Consider the following 13,914-nt stretch of genomic DNA (forward strand, 5'->3'; position numbering starts at 1 on the left):
TAGATCTGTTAGCTTCAAAAGAGCAGTAAAAAGGAATGTATGTAGTGGCAGTGAGAATGATCTGAGCAGCAAACCTAAGGGAAGATGGATGTAATTATTTTTATTATTTTTAAGAAGCAAAGCTATTAGATCTGCTTCATTCACACACGAAAAAGTTCATTTAGCATGAGCCAGGGGAAATATCACTCCTAATACGTATGGAAATCGGGGTCTTTTGTATGCCCAGTTTAGAAATACAGCCTTCTTGGACTGGTAGTCTCCTCTGGGGGATTTGGGTGTCTTTTTTAGTTTTGTTTTGTCTTCTTTTTTTTTTTTTCCCTGCCAAAGAATGCATGCCCTGACATAGCATTTCCAAAAAACACTTTGCCCTTGCACAGTAGGAATGTTTGGGAAAAAGTAGGAAAAGCCATTCTGGAGGGATAATTTATATATTATGTATATATGTATGGAACTCCCACACATCAGAGTGCGACTTTGCTCTTACTGGGATTCCAATCTGCGTAGTTAGTTTTCCCACTGGGTAAATCTCCTGAAAACCCTCAAACATTTCATTTTTCAAGGCTGTGGGAGGGAAATTTTTCACAATCTCTTTCTGCCTTCTTGCATTTAACCTAAGTACAGTGTCTTTACTGTACTTAGACTGTGCTGACCCTTGAATCTCAAGTCCAGTATCTTTATTTTTTCTCTCATGAGGTGGACAATATTGTATGATTGCTGAAAGATACTTAATTTAGATAACATGAATTATTTGAGTGTGTGTTTTTATTAGCTTCAGTCAAAGTAATTTCAGTTGCATTATCAGTTTCAGACTGGAGATGAGTAGCCAGACTTCAGACCTCAAAGCATTTAGTATTCTTATCTGTTTTTTATGGTAGAAAAGTGGTTAGAGTGGGAAGTTTCATGCAGGACCATCTATACAAAACCCATTGGTATTTCAGAAAACTTTGAGAGCAGTTTCCATGAGGGGAATATAGATTAGGGAGAGCTGAAAAGCTGTTGAAGGGCCAGTGTATGTCCCAGTAGCTTCAGCTGCTCGTCCCTGAGCAAGGGGGAAAGAGCAGTGTGAGTTTTGAATACCAAGATGAGAAGAGCTGAGGAGGAAAGGTGGACTCAGATCTTGAGGTATTACCTTGGATTATCATATTTTAAATCTAATGTTGGGGCAGTTGTGAATATGTGGGTGTGATAGTGTTGTGTTCTGGATTTAGTATCTGTGCTTCACTGCAGAGAAAGTCAGTGCTTGCTTAATCAGCTAAGTAATTTTCCAACTGGAGTTACTAGAAATACTGTAATGTTGTGTTTGTTTTCCATTTTCTCTCTCTCTCTCGTGTTTTTTGGCATGTTTGATTCTCTGTGATTAGTGTCATCTCAATGCATGTATTTATAGCAGGATGGCTTAGTCTTATTTTCAAGTTGTGCAATAAATAATTCATCTTAAATATAACTTGATGATAGGCGCTAGAAAGAAATTGAACTCAAGTAATTTTGGTAATTGTGGGCCACAGAAGGAGGGAAAAAATTAACATGTTTTTGTATTTTATGTTCTCTGAAAGGAGCATAATTTCTATCATTAATCATCTAATTCACTTCCATTGATTTTCTTTTTAACAGAAAACGAAAATAAAAGCAATTCAAAACCTATAATAATGTTATGGGAAAAAGGGAAAAATAGTGAAAGATTCTTTAGACTGATTGCATAATGTAGAAGCACTCAGATTGCAGTTATTCTCTGGGCAAAGTAAATTTGAAACATTAAAAGCTCGTATTATTTTGCCTTCCTGGCCAGGCAGTATGAACCACTTAGAATAAGAAAATTTTGTATGAAAATAGTGCTTCACATTAATAAACCAGTCCTGTGTTCTGCATTCAGTGTGTGGGTGGTAGGAGGAATGGGCTTTACAGCAGTGCACTTCTCTCCTGCTCCTCCTCAAGCAGTGGGCAGTTTCGATTCACAGACAAAATAAAACCTCAAATCACACGGCTTGGCAAAATTGACATGTGCAGCTCAGCTCTTACAGCAATTCAGATGCTGTATTCCAAACCGAATAATTGTCACCTCATCCACGAGTATCAAAGAAAAATTGCACCCTGAGGAGGTATTTTAGCTGGAGCAGAAGTGAGTCCAGTTGGAGGCACTAAATGGTGCTGGAGGTGCCCTCCCACTGTGCTGGCCCTCGGGTGTAGCTGGGACTCCTTCTGAGGCTGCTGTGCCTACATTAACCCCATGCAGGTCTTACTGTGAGGGACTGCAGAGAGGAACCAGCCTAAAGAGCAGCTACAATGAGAACCTTTAGCTCGAGAAGGATATTCATGGTTTTGCATTCTGGTTTTCCCCTCCCTTCTAGTTCCATCCCAAACTTCTCCCCTTTCCCATTACACTCTCTTCTCCATGCTAATGCTCTGCACCCAACTTTTCTTCCCATTTCTTCCCTGACCCTTTTTCATGCAAATCATTTCAGTTGCTTTCCTTTATCTTTTCAGTTGGTATTTACCATCTTTATTGCATGCCAGGCTCATCTCGGGCTCCCCTTGTTTGTTTATAGAGCCTGTTGGTGGGGATCTGTGTTTGTTCAGCGCTCTGTTTGCTCCGTGGCATTTGTCAGCCCTTTAGCACTACTGTCAATATCATTAATAATTACAAAATGGAAAACTGGTGACCTCAGAGACAGTTTTCCTGCTGAATAACTAGTTGTCCCAGCTCTTCCTCAATTATCTGTATGAGATTTATGTCTCTGATGTCCTTCCTGGCATCATTTGTTTTTTTCCTCAGACTTTTAATGGTTATCTTACGATGTGTTTCTGTAAGTGCAGACTTTAGACACAGTTCATGGCAGGGAATTCTGCCTCCAAGGGGGCTGCCACGGGGATAGAGTTAAGTTCATATTTATGTCCTTATACAATCAGGACTTTAAATTTCAACCTGAGTCTCAGCAGAACCTTTTAGTCTGTCTGCTTCTGGCCTGCTATAATTAGGGGTTGCATTAACATACCAATAACAGTGTCAATGTTGCACCTGGGATTCTGAAGAAACTTGTTTTAAGTATGAAGAAGCCTCAATATAGAAAATAAATGAGGTCATCATGAGTTATGGGACTATACTTACAGTGAGCAAGTCTCGTCCCTTATAGTTATTTTATTCTTTAATTTTCTAGTACATTATCCCTTAACGTCTTTTTCACTTACCTTAAACTTCTTTATCATTTTCACTTAGCAGTAGTGATATGTGTAATAAATGATGTGTTATCTCATTACATTGAGGGATACCAAGAATAACTATGGAGCAGAAGTGGAGATTTTTCTGAACAAGAGGGTAAACAGCTGTATTAAAATAATTTCTTTGACTTTACATCCTGGCTTTGATTTTTCAGCCATTCTTAGAATTTGAAGACAGGGAAGATTATGACCTTATTTTGCCTACATCTCTTGGCATTAAAGCTGTTGTCTAGGCTCATAGCTCATCCTATTGTTCCTGTACTAATTCCAGTCATTTGATTTGCACTACTGCATAGCCTTAGTTTTAGTGTTTGGCCTGAGTGTACCTTCCTGGAATTATCAGTCATTATTTTCAGATGTTCTAATGACATTTAATTCCAGAGTTTTGAAAACACTAATTTACTTTTCTCAAATTGAAAGTGCTGTGGTACAATATAATTTTACTGGTTCGTAGTTGATACTCTTGAGTCTTTAGCATTTTACCCTTTGGAGTCTGTTGGAATGCATTTTTAAAGAATTGACTGTAACTTTGGTAAATGAATGTGATTACAGAGGCTGTCTGTAATTGGATTTTTACTGAAGAGGAATTAAATTTATGTTATGTTTCCTTATTGGAGGCAATGCTGTGCCTGTAATATTTCATTCTCAATAGAATTCCTTTTGTTAGGATCATCTCCAATGCTTTAGAGTCAGGCACCATCACCTGAGACCACCTGAGTTCCCTCACTTTGACGCTGACACACTTCTCTGGTGAGGATGTAACATCATCCAAGGATACTTTCAGTGCCTCTGCAGTCTGACAGTGTACAAACATTTGATTTCACCATCTAAAAGTTTATAGGAGAAGTGTCTGTTATTTACTTTCAATTTAGGAGAAATGTACTTACAGAACGTAGCTCCCATATGCTCGTGTGTGCCATATGCCGAGATGCTGGCACACAGACGTGCTCCTGTGGGTGGGAATGCAGAGCCACAAGACAGAGACTGTCACACTGAATATCCCCTTAGCAGTCCTTGCTCACTCCTGGAGGGGCCCTGTGGCAGCAGAAAGGGAAATTTGCTCCCCAAGCTCTACATTTAACACTTGTCTTAAACCTTGAAGCAAAGCAGTTGCATCTACAGCTATTTTCCTTGCTTGTATTAATTGCATCATAGGTGCATCCACACAGTCTGCTAAACAATTCCAGCTCTTCCCCGAAATAAAGGGGTTTTTTTTTCAGACTCTTAAACCTTTCAGTTTATTTCACAATCTCATTTTTATCATTACAAGAGAAAGTGTTTTGGTTTTTATTTTTTTTGTGACAGCAGTTCTTTTTATATCAGTGGAACTGCATTAAAATGTCATTGCACAGTTTGGCCCCAAGTGTTTAATTCCAGTTTGGTGGGGTTGACTGGTAGTAATGAAAAAGAATAGTGGGAGTTCAAATGGAAATCCTGCATTTCCGCTCTTCATGGGAATCAATATTATAATTTGAAAGCCTTTATCTGGCAGTGTCCTATTATTAGCTGTTTTATTCATATGTTTGTGTCCGTTTTAAATGCTGCAGAGACAGTGGAAATCACACATTATGCCTAGGAGGATTTTTACTCTGATTTCATTTTTTTTCTCAGTGCATAGGACTGCAAATGGGCTGCATTTGCTCTCTGGGGGTATCCCACTTGAAAAAACAAAAGAGATGTTGACATAGCAGAAATAGCTTTGTGCTATGAGTTTATTTAAAACCATTGTGACAGAACTGAGGATTAAGGGGAAGTTTTTTTTATGCAGCATAAACCACATATGAGCCAAACCAATCAGTAGTTTGAAACCACTGAGGATAAATAATTTTACTTTCCTGAAGGTTTGCTGAAAACAAATTTCCCTCATTCTCTTTCCAGAAGTGCCTGTATATATGAAAATATTTTACTCTTAGAAGTTAAAGCTAAGTAAACTGGGAAGTTTGCAGGAAGCAGAAATGAGGGGATTTGTTCCTGATGGAACCATTGGAGTTGGGTCCGTCATCTCTGCTGCCTTCTGGCTGCCCCTTCCCAGTCTGTAAAAACGCCCTAATGGCCTTTTGCTTTATCATTTCATTTATTTTAGCAGTTCATGCAGCTCACCTCAAGCCAGGTTTTAACCGTGTAGCAAGAGTCACAGGAGATCCCCCTCCTCCCCTCCTTTGGGTGTTATGTCTCTTTACCAGTGTATACATTAAATATTCTTTCCAGCCCTTCTTGTCTCCATGCTTATACATATCTAATCCACTATATTATTTGTTATTTGAATTTAACTTTCCTCTCATGTTTCCCTTGCCAATAATTTCTTTAGCCTCCACGATCTCAGTCAAATATTTGCCCTGATTTCATATGCCCTTGTATCTATATCCATCTATTTTAGCACCCAGATGGGCTCAGTGAACTTGGTGAATTATTTGTGTGCTTACAATTGTGGCCGTTTTGGCAGAGGATGGGGCGGTCAGATAATACCTGATCAGCACTGGGGTGTCTGGTTTAGCATCCATAGCACCTCCATCACTTGTACTGATATTATTAATAAGTGGCAGGGCTGCACTGTGCTTTCCTGCCAGCCCCAGGGAACGCTGCAGCCCTGCAGTCACAGCTCTGCTGCGTGCGGCTGGCGCTGCAGGACGCGTCCGTGTCCTGCTGGGCGCTGTCCCCGTGCTGAGGAGATGCTCGGCGTCCCCTTGGCCATTCCCAAACCTGGGGTGTCCTTGCTGAGGGCAGAGAGGCTGCACAGACCCTGGGCACCAGAGTCCCTCTGTTGTGTGACCTTGCTGAAGAGGGCAGTCACGCCGTGTGCCCGCACAGAGCAGTGACCTCTGCCCGTAGCTGAGGAGGGGAGCGCTCCCAGTGTGACTGCTGGAGCTGGGAGCTGCGAAGGGTCACGGGATTGGAAGTGAAAGGCAAGGATCAGCAATTTAGAGGGGGTTATTAATATGCTGATTTGCTGTCACTTGAGTCTAAAGAGACTTTTAACAATTGCTTGCCTTTTGCATGCTCTTCAAAATGCTGATTTTTTTCCACAGAATCTAATTACATTTTAATAAGATGGGGTTTTTTTTATTTCCAGGTGATTGCCAACCCATTCCTTTCTCCCATACTGTAGTGTAGTTAAAACCCAAAAAGTCATGTGTATTCATTGCAGAGTTACACCCCAGTAAATCCTTTAACTGTAAGAAAACAGAGTTCTTTTTACTTTTCTTTTCATGCATTCTTACTCACATTAAATGCTGGCAACAAGGCAAATATATGCAGCCTCAAAAACCTGAATTATTAGCAATTGTCGTAAAATAATATCACAGGTTGTTAAAGTTAAATAATAAAATCTGGATTAAATAATTTCATCCCTAGTGGCTTTATGATACAATGCCTGGACTTGCCTAGAATCAGAGAGCCCAAGATGACTAAACTCTCATGGCCAAATTCAGTTCATTACTCTGTCCCCGAGTTTATTACCTTAATCAAGTCATGACCTACCTTTGCTTTGTTTAACCTACACTGGAGGATATAAATAGTCTATAATCTTGGAGGTTTTGTGAGAATTAATTATTATTAATGAAGTGAAAGACTCCATGATGTGCAGGCTATTTTTATTTATTATGATTACTTACTATTAATTCACTGAATTTAGCAAGTTTTATCCTAGGCTTCCTGTGACTCAGATTCGTACATTAAATACTTTTGTTCTCTGTCATGGCTATACAGTACCAATATCCACTGTGAAAAATTAATTGTTAGTTCTAAAAAAGGACAACAGACTAAGTGGGAGAGTGTTAGAGGTATCACAATATTTAGGGATCTCGATACGGAGGAGCCATACCTGGTACTTACTCCTCACTGCAAGAAGCATTTAGCTGTAGCATCTGCTCAGTCATTCCCTTCATCTGAAATACGGAAAAAAATGACAGTTTTGGAGAAGGAAGCTTTCTTTTATAGGTTTAGGGGTTTTTTTTACCACTTTAAAGATGTTTCAATTCCGTGAGTAGCAAGTGCATTGCAACTTGTGAATCCTGGCCAGGATCAAATATGTTTCCTGGGACATGGCCACAGTGTTACCTGTTTTCTTGCTTGGTTATACAATGTGTCATTGGTTAAAGTGTCCCCACAACCTTTAAAATGACTGCCTCCTTGAGTATACTGAGTTTATTTCATCATTTAGATAACACACTGGTCAGAGAAGAACTTTATGGTTTTGTGAAGCTTCCAGCACATCACTGAGTGCCAAATGAACAATGCCCTAAACCCAAATCAGCTTTATTCCGTTCATGCAGGGGGGTGAATCTCTTACAGAACACCAGGACTGAGTGCCCAGAGTGTAACACAATATCTCTGTATTTATAAGAACATAAAGGTCTGTGTCCCTTTGCTTGCAGCTGTGACGTGCGTGTCGGAGCAGGGGGTCTCTGCCGCCGTCGGGGACTGCGTGCGGTGGGCGGGAGCGATGCCCGCGCTCGTCCAGGAGTGCCTCGTTCCCTGCAAGGACGACTGCACTTTCACCCCCTGGTCTAAATTCACAGCCTGCTCCTTGGACTGCGGCACAACCAGGAGCAGGAGGCGGTCACTCACAGGTATAATTTTTTACAATATTTGTCTGATTTGGAATAATCCCTCTAGAGTGTCGGAGTGGTGGGAAAATCCAGCTATGATCCTTAATTGGTTTTTGATCTGGCACTGATCATTGGCAGCCTTATACACATTCCAGTACAAGAGCAGTGCAGAAAAACTCGCTAGTGGAAAGGTTTTGGACATAAACCAAATGAAACAGTGACCAGGCTTTGTGCAGGTTTATCTGACCTAATCTGGGAAGCGTGCAGAAAATCTATATACAAGGGTACAAATCAGTGTGATTTTCTGAAGGAACTTTACCACTGGGAGTTTTGTGCTCAGTAGTATGCCCCAGTTCAACAGGGCAAATTAATACCATGAAAAAAGGAAAACCCAGCACCATTAGAACAGCATTGTTTGATCTTTTATATGTATTCATTAAACTCACCAGTTCAAACCATTTGATGGAGCAGTCTTCCATACTTGCTGTTGAGATTTGTTATTACATTATTTGAATGCTGACCAAACTGAAAAGCTTTAAAACTCCTTAACATGAATAGTTTGGAACTGCATGTTTTGCTGGGAGTTGTCTTCCCCCACATGCATACTTAAATCAAATAAAAATGAATTATGCCGTTCTTACAGGGTTTATAAGAAATTTGCTGTTATTGTTCTTCTCAACACTCCCATCTTTTCACGTTTCTGTGTTGTGTTTGAGAGCTAATATGTACCTGGCTTGAGTTTGCTCCTTCAATAGAGGTGAAACTTCAAAGATGTTGACTGTGGAGTAGAGTGTTAAAGTTGCTGTAAGAATATCTGCTGAGATAAAAGCTGGGATCTGAAGAGCAGCAAAAAGTGGTGGCCCCCACTGCTAGCCTCACTTGTCCTTGGCTGCATGGCTGTCTTCTTACTCTGTTTGTGACTGCTGGAATGTTCTGTGTGTTTTACTAACTAACAATTACAGCATACATTTATACTGGTTTCAAGCTGCTGTTCATCAGTGTGCCTCATTAAAGGATAAAGATTTCTTTTTCACATAAAACCCCAGCATTATACAATGCTCTGTAGTTTCTGGCAAAGAGTGCATTTGAAAATGTTCTCTATACCAGTGCCTATATGTTTATAGTAGGAGAAATACTTGATCCCCAGCAAAATAATAGGTGCCCAATCTTACAAAAATATGTAAAAAATAATGAATAATTACTTAGAGGTAGTTTGAAATCTGATTTTTCTTTATGAACCTTGTGCAAGTTACAAAGCAGTACGGCCCTACCTATCCCTTTCTTACTCTGTTCTGTATCAGATGGAGATCTGTTCAAGTGAGTGGACCAAAAATGGTTTGTAATGCTGAGGTTTTGCTGGTTTGTCTCCTCACCTGTACTGCATTTGTGACCAACCACTGCCATTCTCTCCCCATCCAACCTTGCTGGGCTCCATTTTTCCTGCCAGGACGGAGCTCGTGGTCTCAGCCTGTGCCCAGTGAGGGTGTCCTGAAAAGCAAGTGGTGAACGTGCAGTGAGTGTCCAGATGGGGCTGTGACAACGCCCCAGAGAACAGCAAGGGACACCCAAATCAGACACTGGGTTTGGTGTGGCCCCTCTCAAAAGGGGAAGTCAGCGAGACAGGCGGCAGCTTGTATTTCCCTAAATACTCCTTGACAAATAGAGGCCAATAAAAGTCTTAAAAATCTCATCCACAGGAACTCGGTCCAAAGATTTAAGCAAAATTCTGTTTTCAAAAGTATTTTGTGATATTAAGAGTCCTTTATCCATTTGCATTTCATCTGTCTGTATGTGTGCATGAATTGTACCTCTTGTTCATCAACTGAGTGTGTCTATACTCAAGTGAATGCTTTGGCTTCATTATAAGAGTTCATTAATAATGTCATTTAGTGGAAATCTTCTAATTGTTTGCTAAGTATTTGCTTGCCCTCCACTCAATTTTTAATAGTATAATTCATTTTACTTTATAATTCATCATCGACTCTACATATGAAATTAGTCATTACTTAAGTGAAAGACTTATTACAGAACATATCAAAATTCAAAGTCATTATGATGAAAACACAGTTTTTTGGTGAGTCTTCTGTTAATTAATACAGTCACTTAATTCACTGTATTATGGATACAAAGCCCTTTCTGTATTTTTAATGTTTCCTATAATCTTTATGTATAGTATTTATTACCTGATATTACTTAATGTATATAATATTTGTTAGTATTCAGAAATGTCATTTTAAAAGAAAATAATATTTAATCAATGGGTTTGTGTCCTCAAAAATTTTGGAGATTGTGTTTTTAGCAGAGATTTTTAAAACAGTCTGTGAAGATGGTAAAAATATCACTGCCACTAATTCTAAAAATAGTTCTTTGTGAAGAGTATGGGATCAATATCACTTTTCCCCTTAAAATAGGGCTTTCATAGCAACTTCATTTAGGGGGAAGATTCCAAAAGAACAGATGGCAGGGCAAGATGGAAAAAACCAGTCACATAAGTGTGAGGTTATTAGCATCCTTGCCTCAGTGTGTTGTACTTCATGTCATGATGGCACAACATGGGCAAATCCCAAATTCCCATTTACTAATACAGTGCAGAACACACAACTGAACATACAGAGTTTGTGGCTCCTCATGGCTTCCCAAACAGCGAAGGCTGGAAGTGCCATTAGAGAGCTCCCAATCTACTCAAAGTATTCCTTGAAGTATGGGGAGTTGGACCTGCATTTCCTTATAAATATGTACATAAAAATATAAACATGGATTTAACTACCAAACTATAAAGATCCTGGCACTAATTGATTTTTTTTTTTTTTTTTTTTTTGCATCCCTTTGTGCTGGCAAATTCTACATCCCCCAGAACTCTGGCAGTACAATTTTGAAAGAGCTGGGGCATGAAGGATGGTGATATTAGGGGTCTACAGTCAGGGCCTTTTCCTTTGGAGGTCCATATTTTTACGGAAATAGGCACTGATAAAACCCAGCTCATGTGTGGTGAGATGGCTCTTGGTTCCAGACTGGAAAGGGGCTTGTTGAGTTACATAATTCATCTTTTGGCTTTAGTGTCTTATTTGTGTGCAGTGAAGAGAAAACATTTCTTCTGGGATCAAAGCTTTAAAAACCTTCTGCAAAAGTATTTTTAAGTGCATCCAAGATCCCCAAGGAATGTTTTGAGGATGGGATACAAATGCAGTTTGTTGCTGAAGATGAATTTTCCCTTCTGTGCAGACGCCAAATGCAGAGACATTCCTGAGCTCAGCCAGCATCAAGATTGTTCCATGGCACGCTGGCTGACCTGTGCCAAGGAAAGCATTGATTTTTATCTGTAGAGGCTGTGTGCAGGCATTTGTTCTCTGGAGCAGTTGTAGGGGTGCAGGGAGCTTGAACTCTCCTTTTGGCATTATTTCCTCTTGTACTGGGGGCCCCTTCTCATGCCTTGAAGTCCTGCAAGAGGAGGGCATGGAGAGTGCAGTTGCAGAGAGCTGTATTGTGAGTTTATTTGGATGCTGCTGCTGCTTCCTGGGACTGCTGAAAGAGCCTTCATTTAAAACCTGTTGAAGGAACAGAGCAAAGGAAAACATAAAAGCAAACACAACCATTGAAATGCTTTCCAGCGGTAATAATTTACTGAGGATTATCTTTTTCTGTTTTCTTCAAAGCATGATTTGTGTGCACAGCTCATCTTTAACTAATTTGTAAAGAAATCTCAAAGAAGTTGTAGCTAATGTAGGGTCCTCCGGAAGTTGTCCTGGCAACCATTGATTGTGAGCAAATAGAGATAAAACAATCAATTTATTTCTATCAGATAATTAGAGGAAAATGATATTATATGAAATTACAAAGTTTCTGGGCAGACTATTCCTAGAGTGAGACTCTGTCTTTTACTCCTTGATCAACCCATCAGAAGAGAATTTCCAAGTTCCCTGGTTGCCCCTGGAGATAAGTACATTGTCCTTGCACGCCAGAGCACTGGCAGCAGCTAACAGACGCTTCAGAAGCATCCCTGAATATTAACATTCAGATTGTCGTGGTTCTAATGCGTTGAACTCATGCAAGTATAAATAATGTGACGTGTCGTTATCGAGTGTAGCAGATGTCGAGCTAACACGCCGATTTCTGTGCTTGGAACAGGGCGAAGCAGAAAGCGAGACAAATGCCAGAACACAGAAGTTTATCCTCAAGTTGAAACAGAGCCGTGCCCCTGTGAGGCGTTCACCTCGCAGCCCCACGGGAACTGGTCTGACTGCGTTATCAGAGGGGCTCCAGCCCAGCCACAGCCGGGAGTGCCGGCGCAGGGAGCGGCCAGGGAGTGTGGCCAGGGCGTGCGGCTGCGAGCCATCGCCTGCTACGACCAGGCCGGCAGGCTGGTGGAGCCGTCCCACTGCAGCGCTTCAGGTAAGGAGGTGTAAACTGCTGAATGAGCTCAGTGCTTTCCCAGGGTCCAGCCTGTCACCCTGGTTTTGAAGACTTTTCTAAGCCTTCTGTAATGTTCTTCATATTAGAGTCAGAAATTTTACTTTGTCACACTTTCTACTGTAAGCAATGACCATGTTTTGCTATGTTTTGTCTTTCATTGTTTACATGTTTCTAGGTAAAAAGAGAAAGTTAATTGACAGCTTAACCAGTGTGGATTGAGAGGTGGAATTCCATCCTCCAATCCACAAACCCCTTTTTTCCTGCTTCGCTCACCAGCGTGTCCTCGTGTAGTTCTGTGTCCTCTGTGACACCAGCCTTGTGGAGAAATGGCTTAATAACAGCGAGATGGCATGATTGAATATGTCTTGAAAAAGCAAAAAGGTTTTAATAAAAGAATGAAAGTAATACAAAAACAAATAACAAAGCTGAGCACAGAATAATGAACAAAGTCCATATCTTTGCTACAACATCTCAAAAATGCCCAGAGTGCCTTTGATCTTTTACTTATCTGCTTAATGACTGAGGAGGGCTTAATTGGCAAACTGCCAGTCACAACAGGGATAACTTTTGAAGAGCATTTGGAAAGTCCAACAGGTGCTTCTGTCTTGGCCCTGAGCCAATTATCGTGAGAGAAGCAAGGAAAGTTCTAGCTAAAGTTTCTAATATGTCTAAAGGTAAACTGAAACCTCTTTCCTTATATAGAAACACTTGTTTGTGTGTAAAAATGCACTGCTACAGTAAACCAGCCTACAGCACCATGGCTAGCACTCCGTGGCTCATGGTGGAGCTCATCCAAGGTGTCTCCTTACTGGAATAGCTCTCAGAGGTTTGCTATGGATGCTGAACGCAGTTCTTCGAGTATCTTCTTACTGCTCCTTAATACTGAGGTTTTCCTCAGTGTAAGGGTCTGCTGGCATTTATGCAATGGAAATGAAGCATGAGAGGGCTGAAGCTGGCTACACTGCCGGAATACCAGAGGCATTTCTTTTATTTCCCTGAAAATCCCATAAAAGTTTAAGCTTTGGAGGAGGTATATTTATTTCTATCAGCGTTTTGTTTGAAGGTATCTCCTACTTCCACTTCTTCTTGTTTAGAAATTTTTATTCCTTTTCACTAAATTTGAAGGTCTGCATGGTTGTTTTCAATTAAGGAATTTGCAATTTTCTAGAGATAGTTATGTTTATTTACAAAATGCCTGTGATGTCACCTGCTGTCCCTCATGCCAGGCACACATGGCTTCAGCAGCCAGTGGTCTCCTCCTTGCAATTATATGCAAATGTTAAGCTCAGATTCACAGAATATATTTTCAAAAACTCATAGAGTATATTTTCATATCCCTGCTTCCTGGGGTGCTGTCCACTTACATCTCTTGTGTAATCAAGTAACCTATATCAGAAAGAGGGCAGAACTAAAATCAGAGAAAGCAGGATGTGTTGTTCCATTTAGGTGTTTTTTCCCAATTTCCATGATGTGCGTTCATTGAATGGTTTAAGTTGGAAGTAAATGTCATCTCATTTCAGCTCCCTTCCACTATCCCAAGCCCCAAGCCCCATCCAACCTGACCTTGAACACTTCCAGGGATGGGACAGCCACAGCTTCTCTGGGAAACTTGTGCTAGAGTTTCACCACCCTCACAGTTAAGAATTTCTTCCTGGTATCAAATCTAACCCTGACCTCTGTGTGTGTGAAGCCATTCCTCCTTGTCCTATCACTTATCACAGACATAAGGTGTTATTTTAGGAAC

At 40.5% G+C, this 13,914-nt stretch overlaps 1 protein-coding gene across 3 annotated transcripts in view; it reads left to right on the forward strand.

The window, feature by feature from the left end:
* Positions 1–13,914, forward strand: part of THSD7B (thrombospondin type 1 domain containing 7B) — a 297,483-nt gene that overhangs the window by 192,655 nt on the left and 90,914 nt on the right. For all 3 annotated transcript variants that reach the window (XM_063400989.1, XM_063400991.1, XM_063400992.1), the window contains exons 14-15: positions 7,587–7,781; positions 11,886–12,149. In XM_063400989.1, coding sequence (XP_063257059.1) covers positions 7,587–7,781; positions 11,886–12,149 — 459 coding nt within the window. The remainder of the gene's footprint in view (positions 1–7,586; positions 7,782–11,885; positions 12,150–13,914) is intronic.

The sequence above is a fragment of the Prinia subflava genome, chromosome 6 (genome assembly GCF_021018805.1).
Source record: "Prinia subflava isolate CZ2003 ecotype Zambia chromosome 6, Cam_Psub_1.2, whole genome shotgun sequence".
Taxonomy (NCBI): Eukaryota; Metazoa; Chordata; class Aves; order Passeriformes; family Cisticolidae; genus Prinia; species Prinia subflava.